The sequence below is a fragment of the Poromitra crassiceps genome (assembly GCF_964638095.1).
Source record: "Poromitra crassiceps genome assembly, chromosome: 5".
Lineage (NCBI taxonomy): Eukaryota > Metazoa > Chordata > Actinopteri > Beryciformes > Melamphaidae > Poromitra > Poromitra crassiceps.
In genome coordinates this window covers 21,486,824-21,508,554 of record NC_139642.1, presented here as the reverse complement: position 1 = coordinate 21,508,554, position 21,731 = coordinate 21,486,824, and the positions used below count along the sequence as shown (strand labels likewise).

Sequence of the window (21,731 nt, the reverse complement as noted above, 5' to 3'; positions counted from 1 at the left end):
TTCCCATTTCCTTCCTGACACTTGCTTTGAGTCTGGAGGGCTTAGAGAGGCAGTGCTCACACTGGATATTGTCTTGTTTGACTATTTTTTAATGTAGATGTCAAGTTTTTGTTTTGTTCTCTGACTGCTGTTCTCCCCCCCCCCTCCCCTCAGAACCCTGCGGGAGAACCAGCCGTGGACGTCGCCGCAGGTTTCGGAGCGCTACCTTTCGGCCCACCACTACCCCACGGTCGGTCAGATCAGCCCGCGGACCCGCAAGTCCATGAGCCTGGACATGGGCCAGCCCTCGCAGGCCAACACCAAGAAACTCCTGGGTATGACCACCAGAGGCAGGCTCCCCACATCCCTTTAGCTATTTATATATAGATCCTTTCTTCCACTGGGTCTTCCTGAATAAAAGAAGTATGCAGGGTTCCCACGGGTCAGGGTTAGGTTACAGCAAGCAAGGGAGAAAGCTAACGTTAAAGGAACACTTCGCCCATTTTCAACCAGCTTTGTATCATTAGAACATCAGTAGTATATCAGAAAACTGTAAACTGTTTTGAAGTCGTTCATTTAATTTGACAGTTATTGAGTGTTAAAGTGTGGACCAGTGACATCACTGGTCCACACTTTAACACTCAATAACTGTCAAATTAAATGACAGACTTCAAAACCGTTTACAGTTTTCTGATATACTACTGATGTTCTAATGATACAAAGCTGGTTGAAAATGGGCGGAGTGTTCCTTTAAGCAAACCTTCAGCTATGCCTGGAAAAGGTAATCCGGAAAATTGTCTCAAACTATGCGGGTCTTTGGATTTGAGGGAACTGGGCCTGGAAAGTCCTTGAAAAGTCCTGGAATTGGATGTTTAAGAAGGTGTGGGACCCTGAGTGTGCTCAATCTCATTTCCTTGTTGTGTTTACCTGTTGCCCAGGCACCAGGAAGAGCTTTGACCATTTGATATCAGACTCCAAAGCACCAAAGAGACCGGAGATGGAGTCGGGCATGACCACCCCTCCCAAGATGAGGCGCGTGGCAGAGAACGACTACGAGATCGGTGAGAGAACATCACGTTTCTGCTCTAAACACGAGGCTAGACAGATATATATCAGGCTGATAGGATCCTTTATAAGAAATGGGATATGGTCCAGTCATTTTCTGTTCATGTCATGACATATTTAATGTTCTCTTCCCACGTCTTTATGCTCGCAGAGACCCAGAGAATTGGAAACTCTCACCTCCGCAAGGTTTCGGTATCCGAATCCAACGTCCTGCTGGACGAGGAGGTGCTGACCGACCCAAAGATCCAGGCCCTCCTGCTCACTGTGCTGGTGAGGAGACGCACCACGGACCTTTTTCACAGCAACCATTTTGTGTCTAAAAGCCAGGGTCAACGCATGTGCAACCAAACACATTGAGTGTTCCCAACTTCCAATCCATTTAGTTGTTCCACTGCTGGGGCCCTCATTAATGTTTCGGTTGCACCTGTGTTTACCCTGCCCTTTAGGCCATGTTTAGACGACAACAGTCTCTACATAAAATGGCAAACTGGCGTTGCGTTCTCACCTTTGGTTCCACGTTTATACACAGCGTTTGTGATAACGATTTGCGTGCAGACTGAAGTCGCAAAAAAAGTCAGAGCAGCGTAAAGTGAGGCAGAATAAGATTGAAACTTCTTGTTAAAACCTTCACAATAACGGTAATTAAAAAAACGAATAGTCTTATTGATGCATGTTGCAACGGTTTTTTGGCGTGTGATCCGAAATACACAGAAGACATATAGAACACAGACAACTAAAAGTCAATTTTAACACGACGGCCCTGATTTTTATTTACCCAGTTATAAATTACGGCTTTTATTTTGAAGGTAAAAACGCCTAGCTTCCTCTATTCTGTCTGTTTCTGAGGGGCTTGATTTGGCTTTGTAGGATTAAACTTTAAATTAATTTTCCACGCGATCGAGTGGCACAGAATTCACAAATGGTAATAAACTGCTGCGGATAGGATGACAGAATAAAAACCCAGTAAAAATTGCAGCACAATTGGGACTTGAGGAAATGCATCTGGCCGTGAGTTGTCTTCAATTATTTAATGCGGGAGTGATTCATTAACACATTCACTGCCAGCCGTTTTTTTTTTACTGTAGGTAGGTTCTGCCAGAGGGTTTTTTTGAGGATTCTGGCTCATCTTTCAAGACCCGAGGATTCTTTTCTGCTAAGATTTTGTGAACACACAATATCTCAAAAGAACTAATAGAATGTGTGCTTTCTCTGTCTAAAAGAGTTAGTTTGTAGAGTTAGTAGTTATGTAAGCATTAGCAGTTGAATACAGCATGGTTTCAGCGTCAGAAAAATGATTCTGAGATAAACGGCTTTTTGTGAATTTCAATAGAACAGTCACTTTAACCATTCATTTTTGGCATCAGTAAGACGTCAGACATCTAAACAATAGTTTTGAACAGTAATTTCCTCCATAACAGCAGGAAACCCCCCTCTGCTTCCAACTCCTCCCTCCGTGTGTGTCTTCTTGGCTGCAGCGGCCGTGTCACAAGCTCGTTGCTGCTGCTGCTGTAAACCTCGCGTCACCAGGCTCATTGCTTTGCTGCTGCTGTGCCTGTCTGCGCGGCCGCTCTTTGAGGAAGTCTGGATGGACTCGCTCGTTACTTGGAGTTTTGGTTGAGAGCTTTGATGAAGCTTTTGCGATTCTGGTCATATTTATGCTGCGTGTTTCAAAGTGTGTTCCACCCGTAATCTATTATGCAAATTTGCAATCCCGCACCGCCAGCAATCAGCGCGAAAACGAAAGCGTTTTCGCCCATCCATTTTCATGAGAATGGCTTGATCACACTGCTTTTTGCTTGCCTTCCTCTAGTCAGGAGAGCACTGTCGCCACTTAGTGGGTCGGTGGAATGGGTTGTACACGTTCGGTAGCTCCAATAATTTTATAGGAGACGTGGGGGGCATTGATCCACGTTTTTTTTTGACGTCTCAACTCGTCATTGGCAGTGAACCGTTGGAATTTTTTTGACGAGTCAACTCGCCATTGGCAGTGAACGTGTTAATATGTGCGACTACTAGTAGTGGGCACTTAATGCAGATTATGTGTTTTTAGCAAATCCTTATCATGTTTGTTGAATGCCAATGTGATTCATTGTGCTTGTGCCATAAGGCTGTATTGGGCTAGTTCAATGCTCCTATATTATCTATCATTGTGTTCCATGGTGAAGGGGGGCTTTGTCATCACCTGAATTGCGTTTCACCACTTTACACAGTGACAGTAAGGGGCGGCGTTATCAAAGAATTCCACTGTCGGACCCGTTTTAACTTTTTTGTGTTTTCAGACCCCAATAACACCGTTCCTGTGTAAAAGAAAGGGTCCACTAACGCTAAAAAAGTTTGCCGTTTTATGCAGTGAGCGTTGCCGTGTAAACAGGGCCTTAAACACAAATGCGTGTGCAATACGGATGTGCAATACCTAGATGTTGTTTGTTTTGTGATGTGTCTCTGTGTGTGTGTGTGTGTGTGTGTGTGTGTGTGTGTGTGTGTGTGTGTGTGTGTGTGTGTGCCCTTGTTTTAGTCTAAATGTATAAATAGATAGGTTTTTATCCCTTTTATTATCTGTTTTTAAATGTTTATGAATGCTTTTGAATAGGTAGATAGGCTTTGACTCTTTTTATTTTCTGTTTTTAATGTTTATGAAATGCTTTTTAACTGCACTGAATATGAGAGGGGTACCCTCAATTTCGTTGTGTATACAATGACAATAAACTCAATTCAATTAAAAATGAACAGAATACAAACTGCTGCTGCTTCATAATGGTCTCACTGTGCAATGGCTGTTGGTCATGTTCTAAGAGACTTGTCCCTCTGCTTTTCTAGGCCACCCAGGTCAAATACACCACTGACGACTTCGACCAGCGCATTCTCTACGAGTACCTGGCCGAGGCCAGTGTTGTCTTCCCAAAGGTCTTTCCGGTGGTGTAAGTAACCACGCTCGAGCTTTTCCCCTGTGAAAGATGGAACGCTGAGTCACAAAAGAGACCCTTTAGAAGACGTTTCAGTGCAAGGAAAGATATTTTCAAGTTGGAACGCTTGGGTCAGTTTTTACTGTGTGGTGTGTTTGCTTTGGCCAGTGAGCGCAAATAGAAAAGGGGCTGCTGTTCAAGCGATGAATGATGGTTTGAAATTATTTTTTAGTCTATAAATATGATGCACTTCCTGTTAGTCTGAGAATTAATACGCACACAAATACATGCACGCATATTGTCTGCAGCTTCCTGTAGTGGTGGGTTCTCGTGTTGCTTTAGCGTCAAGTTGAACTATAAACCGTTGATCTAACCGCTAGACTGCAATGTCGAAATGTAAAAAAAATGCATGTGCTTTATGAATTGAAATAACCGATGAGTCGTGCTTCGCGACAGTGTCTTTTGACGGCACAATAACGTATTCATCTGTTTATATAATAGTGGAAATGTTTGTGTGTCTCCTCTCGCAGCCACAACCTGCTGGACTCCAAGATCAACACTTTGCTGTCCATGTGCCAGGACACCAACCTCCTGAACCCCGTGCACGGCATCGTCCAGAGTGTGGTGTACCACGAGGAGTCGCCCCCACAGTACCAGCCCTCCTATTTACAGAGTAATACACAGCACCATTTGATCTGATTCTCTCTCTCTCTCTCCCTCTCTCTCTCTCTCCCGTTTCACCTGCTATAGTATTTCCTCTGAATCACTAAACCTTGCTGTTCTTCTACAAACATTTTTGTGACAGGGACTGGTGTTTTTGGTGTTATCCCTTCCACCAGACCTTGTTGCATTTGTTGCCTGTGATCTTTGTTACATGTTTGTTTGATCAGGCCCAATTTCCAATGCCATTTGTTACAGGGCAAAAGCGACCATTTATTTATACTTGGAAAGTACAGTAGTTAATTACCAGCCGCGACAGCATGTGGCAGATTGTGTGTGTGCGTGTGTGTGTGTGTGTGTGTGTGTGTGCGTGTCGTGTGTGTGTGTGTGTGTGTGTGTGTGTGTGCGTCCTGATCTGTCGTCATGGCAACATGTGCTCCTGGAGACACCTAATGTAGCGAGAACGACCGCACAAGCCGGTTTGAGTATTTTGCCAGCACAGGTGTTTATATGTCCGTGTGTCTGTCTGGACAAATTTTGTTAGCACGATAGCATCACAACCGTGCAAGATGCAGTCACAAAACGTGACTTGATGTGTATGAGATCACAATGAAGGATGAATTTGAAAATGGGTGTGGTCCGAGCAAGGGGGCCACTGCCCCCCCCCCCCTCACATTGGCCCCACACTTTACGCCCCTGGTCCACATGCATTTTGAGTGGCAGGCGTCATGGCTGGTGGGATCGAGTTTACATACAAAGTCAATGCAAACGAGCGATTGAGCGTATATTCGCCCGGGAGAAAAATCGCTGGGCGTCCGAGCGACAGAGACAGAGCGATAGGGCGAAAATTCGCTCCGCGCCCGAGATGAAATACCCCAACTCGAGCGTAATTACGCTGGCATCAGTCGCTCGCTGTTCAATGCTGATTGGCTGCCGTGTGAGAGTGAGTCAAGGATCACACTGGCTTGGAACAAACCGCTGGTTTATTGTGTGGCAACAAACCACATTGACAGCTGATTGACAGCCTGACAGCTGACATGAAGTGAAGTCTGTACTACCGGTATTAGAGCTCACGTTAGGAGCACGCTGATAGGCTTAGCTTGTAAACAACTACGGTGGCTCGTAGTGGACAAACATCATGACATTGCGTAATGTTATAGCCCCCAGATGTCCGTCAATTATTGTGCCTGTTGACGAGCGATTTAAACACGGCGACAGAGCGATTCCAAAGGGTTGAATCGAGCGACAGGGAGAAAAATAAATATCTCGGTGTGAACACAGCTTAAGTTGCTGTTAATGTGTATATCCCTCTAACCCGTTCCCTCTCCTCTCCTACTCATCTCTCCTTCACCTCCACCCTCTCCTCCCCCTCTCTCTCTCTCATTTCACAGGCTTTGGCTTTAACGGACTGTGGAGGTTCGCTGGGCCCTTCTCTAAGGTATGATTCATTACCTGCACATTTTATATTTCCCCGTCTCACGTTCCCCGGGGCAGCCTGGGAGGCTGCCACACGGGACAAATTCAGCCTGCTAAGCAACTGTGGTCCGGTCCTGCAGCTCGCCGTCCGACTGGTGTTGAGATTTATGAGTCCTGTAACCCACATAAACACACACACAGCCTACACCCCTAACTGCTCCCAACGAGCAGTTGGCAGCTTACACGGCTGCAGACGCCATCGGTGTGTGGATGTGAGCGTGCCGTGAATGGGTGAATGTGTAGACATTACTGTAAAGCGCTCTGAGCGGACTTCAGCCTGGCAAAAAGCATCATATAAATCCAGTCCATTTAGCATTGACACACAGCAACAGAGAAGCTAGAAATAACCTGGAGTTATTTATAGTGCCGGCGCAGTGGTAAGCGCTGTCGCCTGACACCTAGAAGGTCCTGGGTTCGATTCCCACCTGGGACGCTGTGAGCGCTGAAGGAGTGCGTGCCCGTCCGCATGTCCTCGAGTGCCCGCCGCCCGGGTGGGGTCGTCAAAAGGGCCTTTCTGTGTGGAGTTTGCATGTTCTCCCTGTGCCCCCTGGGGGTTTCCTTCATATAGGAACCCCTCACCAAAAACATGTAATATCCTGGTCGCTGCAGTGGTGCCTCCTCTGGTCATTCGGGGCGCCTGTTCGGAGGGAGGGGAACTCGTTGGAATAGCGTGATCCTCCCACGTGCTATGTCCTACCGGTGAAGCTTCCCCTGTCAGGTGAAAAGAAGCGGCTGGCTACTGCCCATGTCTCGGAGGAAGCATGGAGCTAGTTTCGGCTCTCCCCAGATCGGCAGAGGGTGGAGCAGCAACCAGGATAAATACATTAAAATTAGCACTAATGGGGGATAAAAATGGGATTTAAAAAAATCTGGGGCGGAAATCGCAGAAAAAAATCACGGACCAATAGCAGGTGGAGCTGCGGCTCTGGGAAACCCCTTGTCTCGTGCTGTCTCGCGTGCCACGCTAGGCTTGTTCAGTGTGCATCACACACAATGCTTCCTGTACACACAATGCTTCCTGTAGTCATTTGCTATGAACAGGGTTCATACTGCTATTTGAATTCCTGGAAAAAAATTTTGCTGTCAAATCAGCAAGCACGATGGCTTGACCATTGCCAAAGTAAACATATGTAGCTCTGTCTTTGTAGGTATTTGAGCAAAATATCAAGATGACAAAGCCACAGCCAGGAAAATAAAAATGCTTCGGTAACGCCAGTTGCTTAGGTAACGTAGAAAAATAAGGTTTTTAAGACACAGTTGCGGACTGGGATCGGATGAACAATTGCCCTGGAGATTTACCCAAACTTATCAGCACCCCACTCACTCACACGCACACAATGGAGCCGGCCAGTCAGCAGAGCTACTAAACAGCATGGGAATTTATTTTTGGTGTCAGTGTTGCTGGACTCGGCGCTGGCCCACAAGTCGACTGGCCCGCTGGGAAAACTCCCACTACTCCAGATGGCCAGTCTGCCCCTGTTTCAAGCCACTGATGTTCCTGTATTATAGTTACTATCAGCGTACCAGGCTAACGTGAAGAAACCTGCTAAATGTCATGTCTCTTTGATCATCAGCGTAAGGAGGAGCATCATTGAATGCACTTACATTGGAGAAATGACAACACATACAGAAAATAGCTTCTCCAGTCCAAACAAATGTCCGCATCAGCCTTTAAAGGGACAATGTGTACAATTTTGCCAGAATTTAAGTTGAACACATTCAAAAATTAACTACAATTATCAATAGGATCTTGACATGTGTCAACGACGTCTATGTACTGTACTGTGTTTCAGAGATATCTACTGTAATTAGCATTAGCACCAATTAGCCTCGGCCCGTCCTTTCCTATAAAACCACTTGTACCTCAAGAGGCGCTAGTGAGTCACTGTGGCATCAAGTCTGCCCTCAGTCCAGGAAGAAGAGATGGAGAGAGTATACTGCGTGTATACTTTTTGTAACCCAATTTAGGTGAAACGACGCCCCCATATGCCACATCAATTCTACTCGCTCGCAGCGAAGTCGGCAGGCTTGGAAAATACTTGGGAAAGATCAATGAAGATCGCTCGTTATGCAGCAGAGCGGATGCACTTTATGCATAATATGACACATTAATTACGCGGATATATATCACTTTATGCATATGACATTATTTAAGTAGTAAAACAGATATTAACATGTTTTTTTCTTGGCTTTTAAAAGTAATCATCTCTACTAGTAGTCTATTTGGGGCTGCAGTGTCACCCACGCAGCGATTTAACATTACTATGAAAGCAATGTAATTACAATTTTTAAACGGTGACGGTGATCTGAGAAAAAGAACAAGTCAAAGACATAACATGATGCTGCATTTTGCCACAATCGACTGTATCAACGCACTGCAAAATAACGCGGCGGCTAGTTTGACCGTGTATTTCAGAGTGGAGGCTGGCTTGACCGCAGTCGGATTGCACAGGCAGTCTGCAAACTAGGTGTAATGGATGATCACAAAAAGGCGAACAAATCATCTCTGTAGTTAGAATTGGCATGAAGTTTTCTGAAGGTTTAATCTTGCGGTTAGGGCAAAGATTTGGTTCATAAATAACTATTTAGGTGACGTTGTTGCTAGATTGCTAAACCAGCAGAGCGCTGTGGTTTCATCGAAACTGGGTTGCAAAAAGTAAACAGGCAGAGAGACTCCCAAGGCGGACATTTGCTGCTGTTATTAACATGACAGAGATAGAATTCATGTACATATAAAAAATCACATCAATCCACAATGGATAAGTCAAAACAAAAAGATAGTTTTAGAAATACAACATACAATACAACAATGCATCCCCATAGAACATCCCTCAATAGAACATTTTAGGAGGGGGTGGGGGGGTGGGGTACGATGAACCAATCAAAGCCGGCCATGTCTCCACCTAGTGGGCAAGGAGAGGGAGGGAAATGGCAACCATCAGTTTCCTATACAAGTCCCTGCCCTGGTGTGAGTTACCCATACATCTCAATCTATGTAACGATGAAAAATTCATCAACAATTATATATAACAATAATAGAAATTTTAAATAGTAGAAAAGTAGAACATTTTAAAATTGGTACAGGAATGGACTTGGTAGTGATAATAAAAGACATGGTTAGGAATTTTCAAAAAACAACTAAGATTTAATTCTTCATTGAGACCCAGAGGTTCGACTGAATTCAACTCAGTTATCCAAAAAGCTTCTCTACAGAGTAGTTTTTTAAGGATATCTCCGCCTCTAGGGGAAAGAGAAACTTTTTCTATTCCCCAGAATTTGAGTGAGGCCGGGGAGCCATGATTACATTGGCTGTAATGACGGGCAATTGCGTAGTCCATATTTTTGGTTCTAATTGCCGTTTTATGTTCTGCAATCCTCAGTTTTAGGGGTCGTTTGGTTTGACCGATGTAGATCTGAGAACAAGGACAAGTGAGCATATATATAACATGTGTCCTGTTACAATTAATAAACGATTTGATTTTATATTTCTTGCCAGAGCGAGGATGACAGAAATATTTTCTATTGCTAGAATTTGAGCAATGGACACAATTGCCGCATCTGTAGAAACGTAGAGGAGGATCAGGCAGCCAGGTCAGTCGAGGAGGGGGCTTCATCAGGCTGTGTACGAGTCTATCTTTAATAGACACCGACCTTCTGAAAGTAATGAGAGGAGGTTCCAAATAGCCTCTAGCTCTAAACCGTTGCATCATTTCGACAGATTTACTTTTAAATTCATTCTCCGTTTTGCAGTTTCTACGGAGACGCGGAAACTGACCTACTGGAATGTTTTTTATTAATTTCTTAGGATGATTGCTGTCCGCTCTGAGGATTGTGTTTTTGCTGAGGGGTTTTCTGTAAATAGTCGCGCTTAGATAACCATTGTCCTTAAAGATTGTGAGGTCTAGAAAATGTATTCTGTCCATGTCAATTTCGGAAGTGAACGACAGAAACGTAGAAGATGCATTTAAGTAATCAATAAAAGCATTTAGTTCATTTAGAGTACCATTCCAGACCATAAAAATGTCATCAATATACCTGCGCCACAAACCTATCTTAGACTGAAAGGGATTTGAGGAGGTATTAAGGATGCATTTTTCTTCCCAAAAACCCATTACCAGACAGGCATAAGAAGGAGAGAATGGGCTGCCCATACTGACACCTTGGCTCTGAAGAAAAAAGCAGCCAGCATATTGAAAGAAGTTTTTAGATAAAAATTAATTCAGTAAGTGTCAAGATAAAATCATTCGGGGGCAGAATGCCTTCTGGACGAGTATTGAGGTAATGCGTCAAAGCCTGTAATCCTTTTAAATGTGGGATGCACGTATATAAGCTTTGCACATCAAGGTAACTAAAATCATGTTTTGTTCTACTGGGAATTGGTCAATCACTTTTAAAAGGTCTGTAGTATCACCCAGGTATGAAGGAAGTTGTAGCACCCATTTCTTAATAAAAAAGTCAACATACTGAGACAATGGTTCGGTTAAACAACCAATACTGGACACAATTGGACGAAAAGGGGGGTCCACTAGAGTTTTATGTATCTTAGGGAGACCATAAAATACTGAGCAAACAGGATATTTCACTGTCAAAAATTCCTTCTCTTGTATAGTGATCCAACCCCTAGAGAAAGCAGTTTCTAAAAATGAATCAATTTCTTCTTTGATAGACTCTGTGGGGTTAGAGTTGAGAGAGATATAATTATCTCTATCTGCCAGTAAAGCTTTCATAGCTTTATCATAATTGTCATGGCTCAAAACAACAGTGGATCCCCCTTTGTCTGCTGGACGGATAATAATATCCGATCTAGTCTCCAAGTGTTTTAAAGCTTGGAGTTGTTTCCTGGAAAGGTTTTTATTAGAAGAAACTTTGTTACTCTCCTCGCCTTCGTCATCCACATACATGAAGCAGTTACCATTTGAGCTAACGCTACTATAACAGACTATACCCAGGACGCTCAGTTACATTACTGATTAATACAGATTTGTGTGATGTAGCCCAGCTTGCCGGTAGCTTTCGAACCATACATTGAAATCTCAATGTAGCTAAAAGCAAAGAAAAGTCCAGTGCATTGTTTTCTTATAAACAGGGTGGCAGGAGGTGTAATGCTGCCCCTAATTACTTTGGATTATGTGGCCAAATATTACACATTGCACCTTTAAAATTCACATTTCTAACGCTAATCAACATTTTTGTCTGTTCTCCCCGCTCCTCCCCCTTTTTCTGTTCTCCCCGCCCCTTCTCCCCCCAGCAAACCCAGATCCCCGACTACGCCGAGCTGATCGTGAAGTTCCTGGACGCGCTGGTGGACAGCTACCTGCCGGGGGCGGGCGAGGAGGAGCTCAGGGAGGAGCAGCTGCGGACGCCCACCTCGCCGTACCCGCCCACCAGCCAGAGCCAGCTCAGCATCAACGCCAACCTCAACCTGTCCAACTCCATGACCTCACTGGCCACCTCGCAGCACTCACCAGGTCTCAACACACTCACACACTCTCATGACCTCACTGCCCACCTCGCAGCACTCACCACGTCTCAACACTCACACACTCTCATGACCTCACTGGCCACCTCACAGCACTCACCAGGTCTCAACACTCACACACTCATGACCTCACTGGTCACCTCGCAGCACTCACCAGGTCTCAACACACTCACACACTCATGACCTCACTGGCCACCTCGCAGCACTCACCAGGTCTCAACACTCACACACTCATGACCTCACTGGTCACCTCGCAGCACTCACCAGGTCTCAACACTCACTCTCATGACCTCACTGGCCACCTCGCAGCACTCACCAGGTCTCAACACTCACACTCATGACCTCACTGGCCACCTCGCAGCACTCACCAGGTCTCAACACTCACACTCATGACCTCACTGGCCACCTCGCAGCACTCACCAGGTCTCAACACTCACACTCATGACCTCACTGGCCACCTCGCAGCACTCACCAGGTCTCAACACTCACACTCATGACCTCACTGACCACCTCACAGCACTCACCAGGTCTCAACACTCACACACTCATGACCTCACTGGCCACCTCGCAGCACTCACCAGGTCTCAACACTCACACTCACATGACCTCACTCACCACCTCACAGCACTCACCAGGTCTCAACACTCACACACTCACATGACCTCACTGGCCACCTCGCAACACTCACCAGGTCTCAACACTCACACACTCATGACCTCACTGGCCACCTCGCAGCACTCACCAGGTCTCAACAACACTCACACACTCACATGACCTCACTGACCACCTCGCAGCACTCACCAGGTCTCAACACTCACACACTCACATGACCTCACTGGCCACCTCGCAACACTCACCAGGTCTCAACACTCACACACTCATGACCTCACTGGCCACCTCGCAGCACTCACCAGGTCTCAACAACACTCACACACTCACATGACCTCACTGGCCACCTCGCAGCACTCACCAGGTCTCAACAACACTCACACACTCACATGACCTCACTGACCACCTCGCAGCACTCACCAGGTCTCAACAACACTCACACACTCTCATGACCTCACTGGCCACCTCGCAGCACTCACCAGGTCTCAACAACACTCACACACTCTCATGACCTCACTGGCCACCTCGCAGCACTCACCAGGTCTCAACAACACTCACACACTCTCATGACCTCACTGGTCACCTCGCAGCACTCACCAGGTCTCAACACACTCACACACTGATGACCTCACTGGCCACCTCGCAGCACTCACCAGGTCTCAACACACTCACACACTGATGACCTCACTGGCCACCTCGCCGCACTCACCAGGTCTCAACACACTCACACACTGATGACCTCACTGGCCACCTCGCAGCACTCACCAGGTCTCAACACACTCACACACTCTCATGACCTCACTGGCCACCTCGCAGCACTCACCAGGTCTCAACACACTCACACACTCACATGACCTCACTGGCCACCTCGCAGCACTCACCAGGTCTCAACACACTCACACACTCACATGACCTCACTGGCCACCTCGCAGCACTCACCAGGTCTCAACACACTCACACACTCTCATGACCTCACTGGCCACCTCGCAGCACTCACCAGGTCTCAACACACTCACACACTCACATGACCTCACTGGCCACCTCGCAGCACTCACCAGGTCTCAACACTCACATGACCTCACTGGCCACCTCGCAGCACTCACCAGGTCTCAACACTCACATGACCTCACTGGCCACCTCGCAGCACTCACCAGGTCTCAACACTCACACACTCACATGACCTCACTGGCCACCTCGCAGCACTCACCAGGTCTCAACACACTCACACACTCACATGACCTCACTGGCCACCTCGCAGCACTCACCAGGTCTCAACACACTCACACACTCATGACCTCACTGGCCACCTCGCAGCACTCACCAGGTCTCAACACTCACACACTCACATGACCTCACTGGCCACCTCGCAGCACTCACCAGGTCTCAACACACTCACACACTCACATGACCTCACTGGCCACCTCGCAGCACTCACCAGGTCTCAACACTCACACACTCACATGACCTCACTCACCACCTCGCAGCACTCACCAGGCCTCAACACTCACACACTCATGACCTCACTGGCCACCTCGCAGCACTCACCAGGTCTCAACACTCACACACTCATAGCTTACTGTCCCGCGTGCCGCTCATCTGTGTGTGTCTGTTATTGGTATGTTTGTTTGTTTGTTTGTTTCCCTTTTCTCCCCAATTGTACTTGGCCAATTCCCCCTGCCAAGCTGTCCCAGACGTTGCTCCACCCCCTCTGCCGATCTGGGGAGAGTTATAGACTAGCACATACTTCCTCTGATACATGTGCAGTCGCCAGCCACTTCTTTTCACCTGACAGAGGAGTTTCACCGGCAGGACGTAGCGCGTGGGAGGATCAAGCTATTCCCCCCAGTTCCCCTCCCCCCAACCGACTAGAGGAGGCACTAGTGCAGCGACCAGGACACATACCATTAATCCAGCTTCCCACCCACAGACATGGCCAATTGTGCCTGTATGTATGTATGTGTGTGTTGGTAGTCTGGGTGTGGGTCCGTTTCAAAGTTACATGAGTGGTTTTATTGAAGAGCCCAAATGTGAACTGAAGATGTGTATGTGAATGGCAGTTTACTACTCTCCACAGCACCGGGGTTGTTGTGAAATGTTTAGACAGATCCAGAGGGGAACGGCAGTAGTGTTGGTTTTGTTTCCTTATGGTATATCACATTACTTTCACTTCAAGATAATACAGCGAGCATGATAAACATGTTGGACCTCATGTCTCCTAACAATTACTTTCTGGGTGTGTTTGTTTTTTCCTTATACTGCTCTTCATACTTTTTTCATTAGCTTCGTCCACTCACAAATAGGCTGCATTTTAAATTATATCCCAGGTACTATTAAAAAGCTCTTAAGTCATTTAGGGGAAGTTTAGTCATATAGACTAGTATGTGAAATTAGCTTTGAGTGTCAGAATAGCCTAGAGATGTGTGAGTCATTGGCTAAAGTAGCATCAGTCAAGCGGTCTGTAGTTTCCGCTGGCCTGTGTTTAGCAGACAGGTGGTGTAGCTGGTGGTGTTGCTTCACTAGTCTACAGACGCTCACCAAGCCCACCCAAACATCACGTGTCTCCAGCCTGCAATGTGCAGTGCTGTGGTACCACCCAAACATCACACATCTCCAGCCTGCAATGTGCAGTGCTGTGGTACCACCCAAACATCACACGTCTCCAGCCTGCAACGTGCAGTGCTGTGGTACCACCCAAACATCACACGTCTCCAGCCTGCAACGTGTAGTGCTGTGGTACCACCCAAACATCACACGTCTCCAGCCTGCAACGTGCAGTGCTGTGGTACCACCCAAACATCACACGTCTCCAGCCTGCAACGTGTAGTGCTGTGGTACCACCCAAACATCACACGTCTCCAGCCTGCAACGTGCAGTGCTGTGGTACCACCCAAACATCACGTGTCTCCAGCCTGCAACGTGTAGTGCTGTGGTACCACCCAAACATCACGTGTCTCCAGCCTGCAACGTGCAGTGCTGTGGTACCACCCAAACATCACACGTCTCCAGCCTGCAACGTGTAGTGCTGTGGTACCACCCAAACATCACACGTCTCCAGCCTGCAACGTGCAGTGCTGTGGTACCACCCAAACATCACACGTCTCCAGCCTGCAACGTGTAGTGCTGTGGTACCACCCAAACATCACGCGTCTCCAGCCTGCAACGTGCAGTGCTGTGGTACCACCCAAACATCACACGTCTCCAGCCTGCAACGTGTAGTGCTGTGGTACCACCCAAACATCACACGTCTCCAGCCTGCAACGTGCAGTGCTGTGGTACCACCCAAACATCACGTGTCTCCAGCCTGCAACGTGCAGTGCTGTGGTACCACCCAAACATCACACGTCTCCAGCCTGCAACGTGCAGTGCTGTGGTACCACCCAAACATCACGTGTCTCCAGCCTGCAACGTGCAGTGCTGTGGTACCACCCAAACATCACACGTCTCCAGCCTGCAACGTGCAGTGCTGTGGTACCTCCCAAACATCACACGTCTCCAGCCTGCAACGTGCAGTGCTGTGGTACCACCCAAACATCACATGTCTCCAGCCTGCAACGTGTAGTGCTGTGGTACCACCCAAACATCACGTGTCTCCAGCCTGCAACGTGTAGTGCTGTGGTACCACCCAAACATCACACGTCTCCAGCCTGCAACGTGTAGTGCTGTGGTACCACCCAAACATCACACGTCTCCAGCCTGCAACGTGCAGTGCTGTGGTACCACCCAAACATCACATGTCTCCAGCCTGCAACGTGTAGTGCTGTGGTACCACCCAAACATCACGTGTCTCCAGCCTGCAACGTGTAGTGCTGTGGTACCACCCAAACATCACGCGTCTCCAGCCTGCAACGTGTAGTGCTGTGGTACCACCCAAACATCACACGTCTCCAGCCTGCAACGTGCAGTGCTGTGGTACCACCCAAACATCACACGTCTCCAGCCTGCAACGTGCAGTGCTGTGGTACCACCCAAACATCACGTGTCTCCAGCCTGCAATGTGCAGTGCTGTGGTACCACCTGTCCATCTCAAAACGTTTGCTCTGATATTTCACCTGGCCGGCTTTTACAATAGACTGTTTAGATAGAACATGGAATCCCAGGAGAGGATTATTTTATTCTCCGAGCTGCGTATGTCAGCCCACATAGCAGGCGAGGCCGGGTAAGGCGCCTGCGACCTCGAGGCGAAACCAATGAGGTACGGCAGAAATGAGCGAGGAGGAGGAGGACGAGGCACAGTAGACTATAAAGGAGCGCGCGCAGCACACGGTTTCTAATAATGTATAACTTATCAAATACCAAATCATCATTATATTTGAAGAGTGTTAGTTTTATTGAGTGTGTGGTGCAAAGTTTTTAGCACCTGAGCTTTATATGGGTGTAAGGAAATGAGGCTTGGGCCGATACTCAATATTATCGAGTATCACAATATTGAATAATATAATAACATTTATTTGGTACATCAAGTGTTTTCACATGCACAGCTAAGTCAGACTCGCCTGGTAAAAACCATCCTGACCTCACATTCTGTTTCATTCTATGTAGCAGTCTGCACTCCTAGGCGGGAGCACTTGCCTTGACAGACAACTCCTTCAGCCAATCGGCGTCACCAAATCCAATCAAACTCCACTCAGAAGAACGCCGAAAACCTCTTTTTCATCGAGAAACTACGCTAGTGAATACTCCTGTTCTTGTTTAATTTATGTTATTGAGTCTATTTATGGCTGTGTGTACTCTATGAAAAAAGAAGGTAGTTTAATTTAATGAACAGACAACATTTCGATCCTACATTGGATCTTCGTCAATGTCAAAAGGGTGTGTTTACTCTACTAACGTTAATGTTATCGCTCGTTGCTTTGGGAGCTGCCATTACTATTTCAGCAGCGGCATCCCTGATTGGCTGGTTATGTTGATTGGTCTGTGCACTTTCCACTGATCCGCAGATCACGTGATCAGGATGCGTTACGAGGCTGAAGTCAGACAGTGGACATTGTGGAAAACTAGCATGGATTCTCCTGCTGTTCGCTTGTTCAGTCCATTTGTTTTGATTAATAATTGACATGTATTAATATTGAGCGTGTCCAAATTGCAGCAGATCTGACACTGCACCTCCTCGGATCCCCAGCAATACACCCGCCAGGTGTAAAGCACATGGGACGAACAGTTCTCGGAATATGCGAAGGACATACACATACAGAAAATACTAAAAAAAAAAAAAAACTTGACATACACATACAGAAAATACTAAAAAAAAAAAAAAAAACTTGCTTTATAGTATGATTCCATTTGTGATCAGAGGATAGTGACTCACTTTGCTGTCATTCGTTTACATTGTATCTTTCATACCCATTTTTTTCTTATCTTTTGTTTCTCATCACTCTTCTCTTGTTTCTCTCCCATTATCTCCCTTTCTTCCCATTTTCTCTCTCTCTGCCTCTTTTGCTTCTCTCTCTCTAAAGCCTCTCTGTCTTGCTCTAAGTCTGCTGTTTTTGCGCCACACCTCCTCCTGCCAGGTACTCTTCTCATGCCTAACCCTAACCTCCTCCCAGGTTCTCTTCTCATGCCTAACCCTAACCTCCTCCCAGGTTCTCTTCTCATGCCTAACCCTAACCTCCTCCCAGGTTCTCTTCTCATGCCTAACCCTAACCTCCTCCCAGGTTCTCTTCTCCTTTGACCCTCTGAGGTCAACTCAGATCCCACATGTGCTTGTTGAGCTGATCCCAGATCCACTCCAGGCTAGGGCTGAACGATATAGAGAGCCGCAGGAACGAGTCCGGAAATCATCGATGCTAACACTCCTGGTTCTTCACTGTTTTCGCTTATGGGAGTTTTGAATGGGTTTTTGGCGCGATGCTTCTAATAATCTCTCTGGGCAACGCTGGCTTAATCAAACGCGAACCAGTGTTTAGTAATATCATCTTCACACACGAGGACCACTTTTATGAGTTTTGAAGCTTTTACGTGCCGTTAAAAGGGCGGCTAGCTAGCAAACGGCTAAATGAGACTACACTGTTGAGTCGATGGGGATATATACGTCAATAACGTCACCACTTCAAAGGACGAACACGGAAATTCTCTTTCCCTCACCTGGTTCAGCCCGTTCAGCCCGGGGTAATCAGTGCACACATCCAACAACAGTCCAGGTTGAGGGCTGACGTGACGTGGAAGCCTATGCGACAGTGTGTAGTTCTGGATTAGCTTAGCTCGAGCTTTTTACTTCTAGGGCTCGCATTTACGCTACAAAACTCATGAAAGTGGTCCTCATGTGTGAAGATTATCCGACTGAACTCTGGTTCGCGTTTGATTAAGCCAGCGTTGCCCAGAGAGATTATTAGAAGCATCGCGGCAAAAACCCATTCAAAAATCCCATAGACAGAAACAGTGAAGAACCAGGAAGTCCGGACTTCCACGTTCTGACTACAAAAATACGTCATCCCTGCGGCTCTCTATTGACCAAAAAAACAATCTAATTGTGATTATTTGACAGAATATTGATATTGCAATTTATACTGTGATTCATATCATCACGTATTTCTTGTGAGATTTTTTTTTAGAAATTTATCAAATTGTTTAAATAAAAGTGTTTTTGTTTAAAAAAAAATAGATGTCAGTGTTCAGGATTTGCGATTGCCCAACATTGTACATGTTTCATGGATCAAAGATTGCCTACCTTAAGCCATTAATTGCAGCCTCTGTGATTTTGGAAAGTATAGCAGTTCATACTTCATATTGTATTCAGCTCTACTCAGAAATACTTTTTTTCTGGACTAGTGACATGAGGAGGTGGTGGAGGTGTGACCAGAGAGGGAGATGAACTGTTGTCTGTCTGGTGAGGTAGGAGGTGAGCCAGTCCAGTGACACCGAGTTGGTGCAGCCTTTTGAGGGAGGATGGAGTGACAAACGGTGTCAAAGAAGAAGGAGAAAGAAGTGTCGGAGAAGAGGATACAGAAGTGATCAGAGAGTGGAAATGAGAGGGGGAGGAGATTAGATATAGGGAGGGTGTGGCCTTTAACATGTGTGGGGAAATGAACATGTTGGGGGTGTGGCCTTTAACATGTGTGGGGAAATGCACCTGTGTTGGGAGAGGTGGAAACAGTCGAGGAGAGAGAGGAAGTCAGATGCGAGGTTACAGTTGGGTTGGTCGACGTGGATGTTGAGGTCACCGGTGAGTAGGAGGCGGGTGGCGAGTGAAGCAGCAATGGTGAGAAGTTCAGAGAGTTCAGACAGAAATGTTAAAAGTCCATCTGCTATGAGCTTGAGCCCAGATTCACTACAAAAAATCACATAAAAAAAGGGTACATTTACAACTTTGATGGCAGGGCAGTACTGCAGTACCTTCAAATTGAGGAGGTTGTTCACCCAGGCTTGTCCATAGTACCCCCTAGTGTTTGATAGTTGGTACTCAAATACTTGAATCAGATGCAGGCAAGAAATTAACTAGTGTCAGGGTTCCTACGGGTGCTGGAAATCCTTGAAAACACTTAAATTTTAATGTGGTGTTTGGATTCACTTTTAATGTGGTATTTAATGTGGTATTTTCAAGGTTTGAAAGTGCTTGGATTTTGAATAAAGTGCTTGAGACAGCTTGAAATTGTAATTAGATGACTTTCATAATAAATCGCTATCTGACTGAATAGCTTGATTTGTAGATAAAGAAATAAAATAAGTTGGAGAGACCTTAATTGCTTTTGCGCAAAATGAAGAAACTGCGCTCGAGCCTCAAGTGAAATCATCATTTTGAGTCTATAAATATGTAATTTACTGCAGCTCTGAGGTGCTGGAAAAGCTTGTAAAAGCACCTTGAAATGTTTGAGAAATGCTTGAATTTTACTTTGAAAAAGATGTAGGAACTCTGTTGTGTATAGAGTATAAAAGTCACGCTCTTCCGAGTTCGGAAAAGACTCTAAGAGATATAATTCCCCATTCATTTTTCTGTAGACCTTTCATAAAATGCCATTCAGAATCAGGAGAGGCCATAGAACATTTCACATAGAACAAGAAAACACTTTTTTCCACGATTTTAGTTTTAGTCCAAGTGAAAATGTTATCTGTATATAGCTGATTCTATAGCTGAATCTTGGTTTGACCAAGTAAAACTATTTTTACAAGTATTTTATGAAATGTCTATGGAAAAATGAATGGGAATGAAATCTCTTAGGTCCCATGCCAAAACTGCACTTTGAAACTCTATGGTCATTTTGTGTCTAAAAGGGCAGGGTGAACACAGGTGCAACCAAAACAGTAATGAGGGTTTCCAACTTCCAATCCGCTTGTGTTCCAATGCTGGGGCCCTCATTCATATTTTGGTTGCACCTGTGTTTACCCTGCCTTTTAGACACAAAATGGCTGCTCTGAAAAAGACCAATTTGTTAATCAAATGGGAAACGCTCGCTCATTTCTGATGCTTGTTCTTTCTGCTGTCTCACTCCACAGTCTAACAGCGGCTCTCTCCTTCCTTTCCCTCCCTCTTTCATCGGCTCCGTCCCGTCCCTCCTCTGTCCTCCCTACACCTCTATCTTCACCCCTCCCTCCCTGCAGGTGTGGACAAGGAGAACGTGCAGCTGTCGCCCAGCTCGGCGCTGTCGGGCGGCGGCCGCACGCGCCACGGATCGGCCAGTCAGGTCCAGAAGCAGCGCAGCGCCGGCAGCTTCAAGAGACCCAGCATCAAGAAGATCGTCTGAGGAGCCGCCCGCCCGCCGCCGCCGCCAGGCCTCATGCTGCACTCCACTTTTACACGTCTTTATTCTCTTTATTTTTACTCCTTGTTTTATTTGATTCATTGTCGTCTCAGCGGGAGAACCAGATTTTTGGTGTTTTTGCATTTAAAAAAATACTAGCGAGGGCCAACTTGAATTCTGTGCTGAGATTTCTTCACGTAGATTTTCTTTTCTCTTTTTTTTTGCTTCGAGACGGTGGCCCGAAGGCGAACGAGAAGCTGTCGTTGATTCATTTTTTTGGTCTCTTTGTGGATACAACCCGCCATGAGTTTGGGGGGGGGGGGGGGGAGTCGCTATTTAAGCTGTACATAGAACATAAGACGACACATGTATAAACCTGACAGCGCAAATGTTTTGTGGCCGTTTTTTTTGTTTGTTTGTTTCGTTTCACAAAGACTCTGACGCGGACACCGGCCCAGGAAGAGCCACATCAAAGGTTTCCGGTCTGGGACATCGATGAAGTATGGGACCGTGATGTTGATATGATGTAGGGCAGTTTACACAGGGGGGGCGGGGGCAGAAAATAGTGAAACTTAACATGCTGAAGTTCGATCCATGCACCAACCCCCCCCCCCCCAAATGAAGTCCCCCTCACCCTCCTCATGACCAGGCTCAAAACACTCCCGAGTGCAGCTGCCTCCCCCGTCAGCGCAAAGATGGACCAAACGACAACAAGGCAGCGGGGGGGAAGCCTGCGAGCTGCCCGACGGACTCTCCCCAAGACCGCCTTCAAATCTCCCCCCTCCCCCCCCTGCCGATGTACATAATATACAGTACATAGAAGGATTATGTATAACTTGTCCTTAGTGAATTTAGATGTTGACGTTTTTTCTCCATGGTGTGCCTTTT

The 21,731-nt window shown here is 46.5% G+C and overlaps 1 protein-coding gene across 6 annotated transcripts in view; it reads left to right on the top strand.

Moving 5' to 3' along the window:
* nf1a (neurofibromin 1a) overlaps window positions 1-20,956 on the top strand; it is a gene marked incomplete at its 5' end in the record, with an annotated part of 138,018 nt that extends 117,062 nt beyond the window's left edge. For 3 of the 6 annotated variants that reach the window (XM_083637529.1, XM_083637524.1, XM_083637526.1), the window contains 9 exons: window positions 154-314; window positions 918-1,040; window positions 1,196-1,314; window positions 3,862-3,962; window positions 4,478-4,620; window positions 5,999-6,045; window positions 11,332-11,551; window positions 17,625-17,678; window positions 20,704-20,956. In XM_083637529.1, coding sequence (XP_083493655.1) covers window positions 154-314; window positions 918-1,040; window positions 1,196-1,314; window positions 3,862-3,962; window positions 4,478-4,620; window positions 5,999-6,045; window positions 11,332-11,551; window positions 17,625-17,678; window positions 20,704-20,846 — 1,111 coding nt within the window. In that variant the 3' untranslated portion in view covers window positions 20,847-20,956. Of the gene's footprint in view, window positions 1-153; window positions 315-917; window positions 1,041-1,195; window positions 1,315-3,861; window positions 3,963-4,477; window positions 4,621-5,998; window positions 6,046-11,331; window positions 11,552-13,697; window positions 13,720-17,624; window positions 17,679-20,703 lie in introns of all 6 variants that reach the window. The other 3 variants (XM_083637525.1, XM_083637527.1, XM_083637528.1) reach the window with 2 other exon arrangements.
* Between the last annotated feature and the right edge of the window lie 775 nt (window positions 20,957-21,731).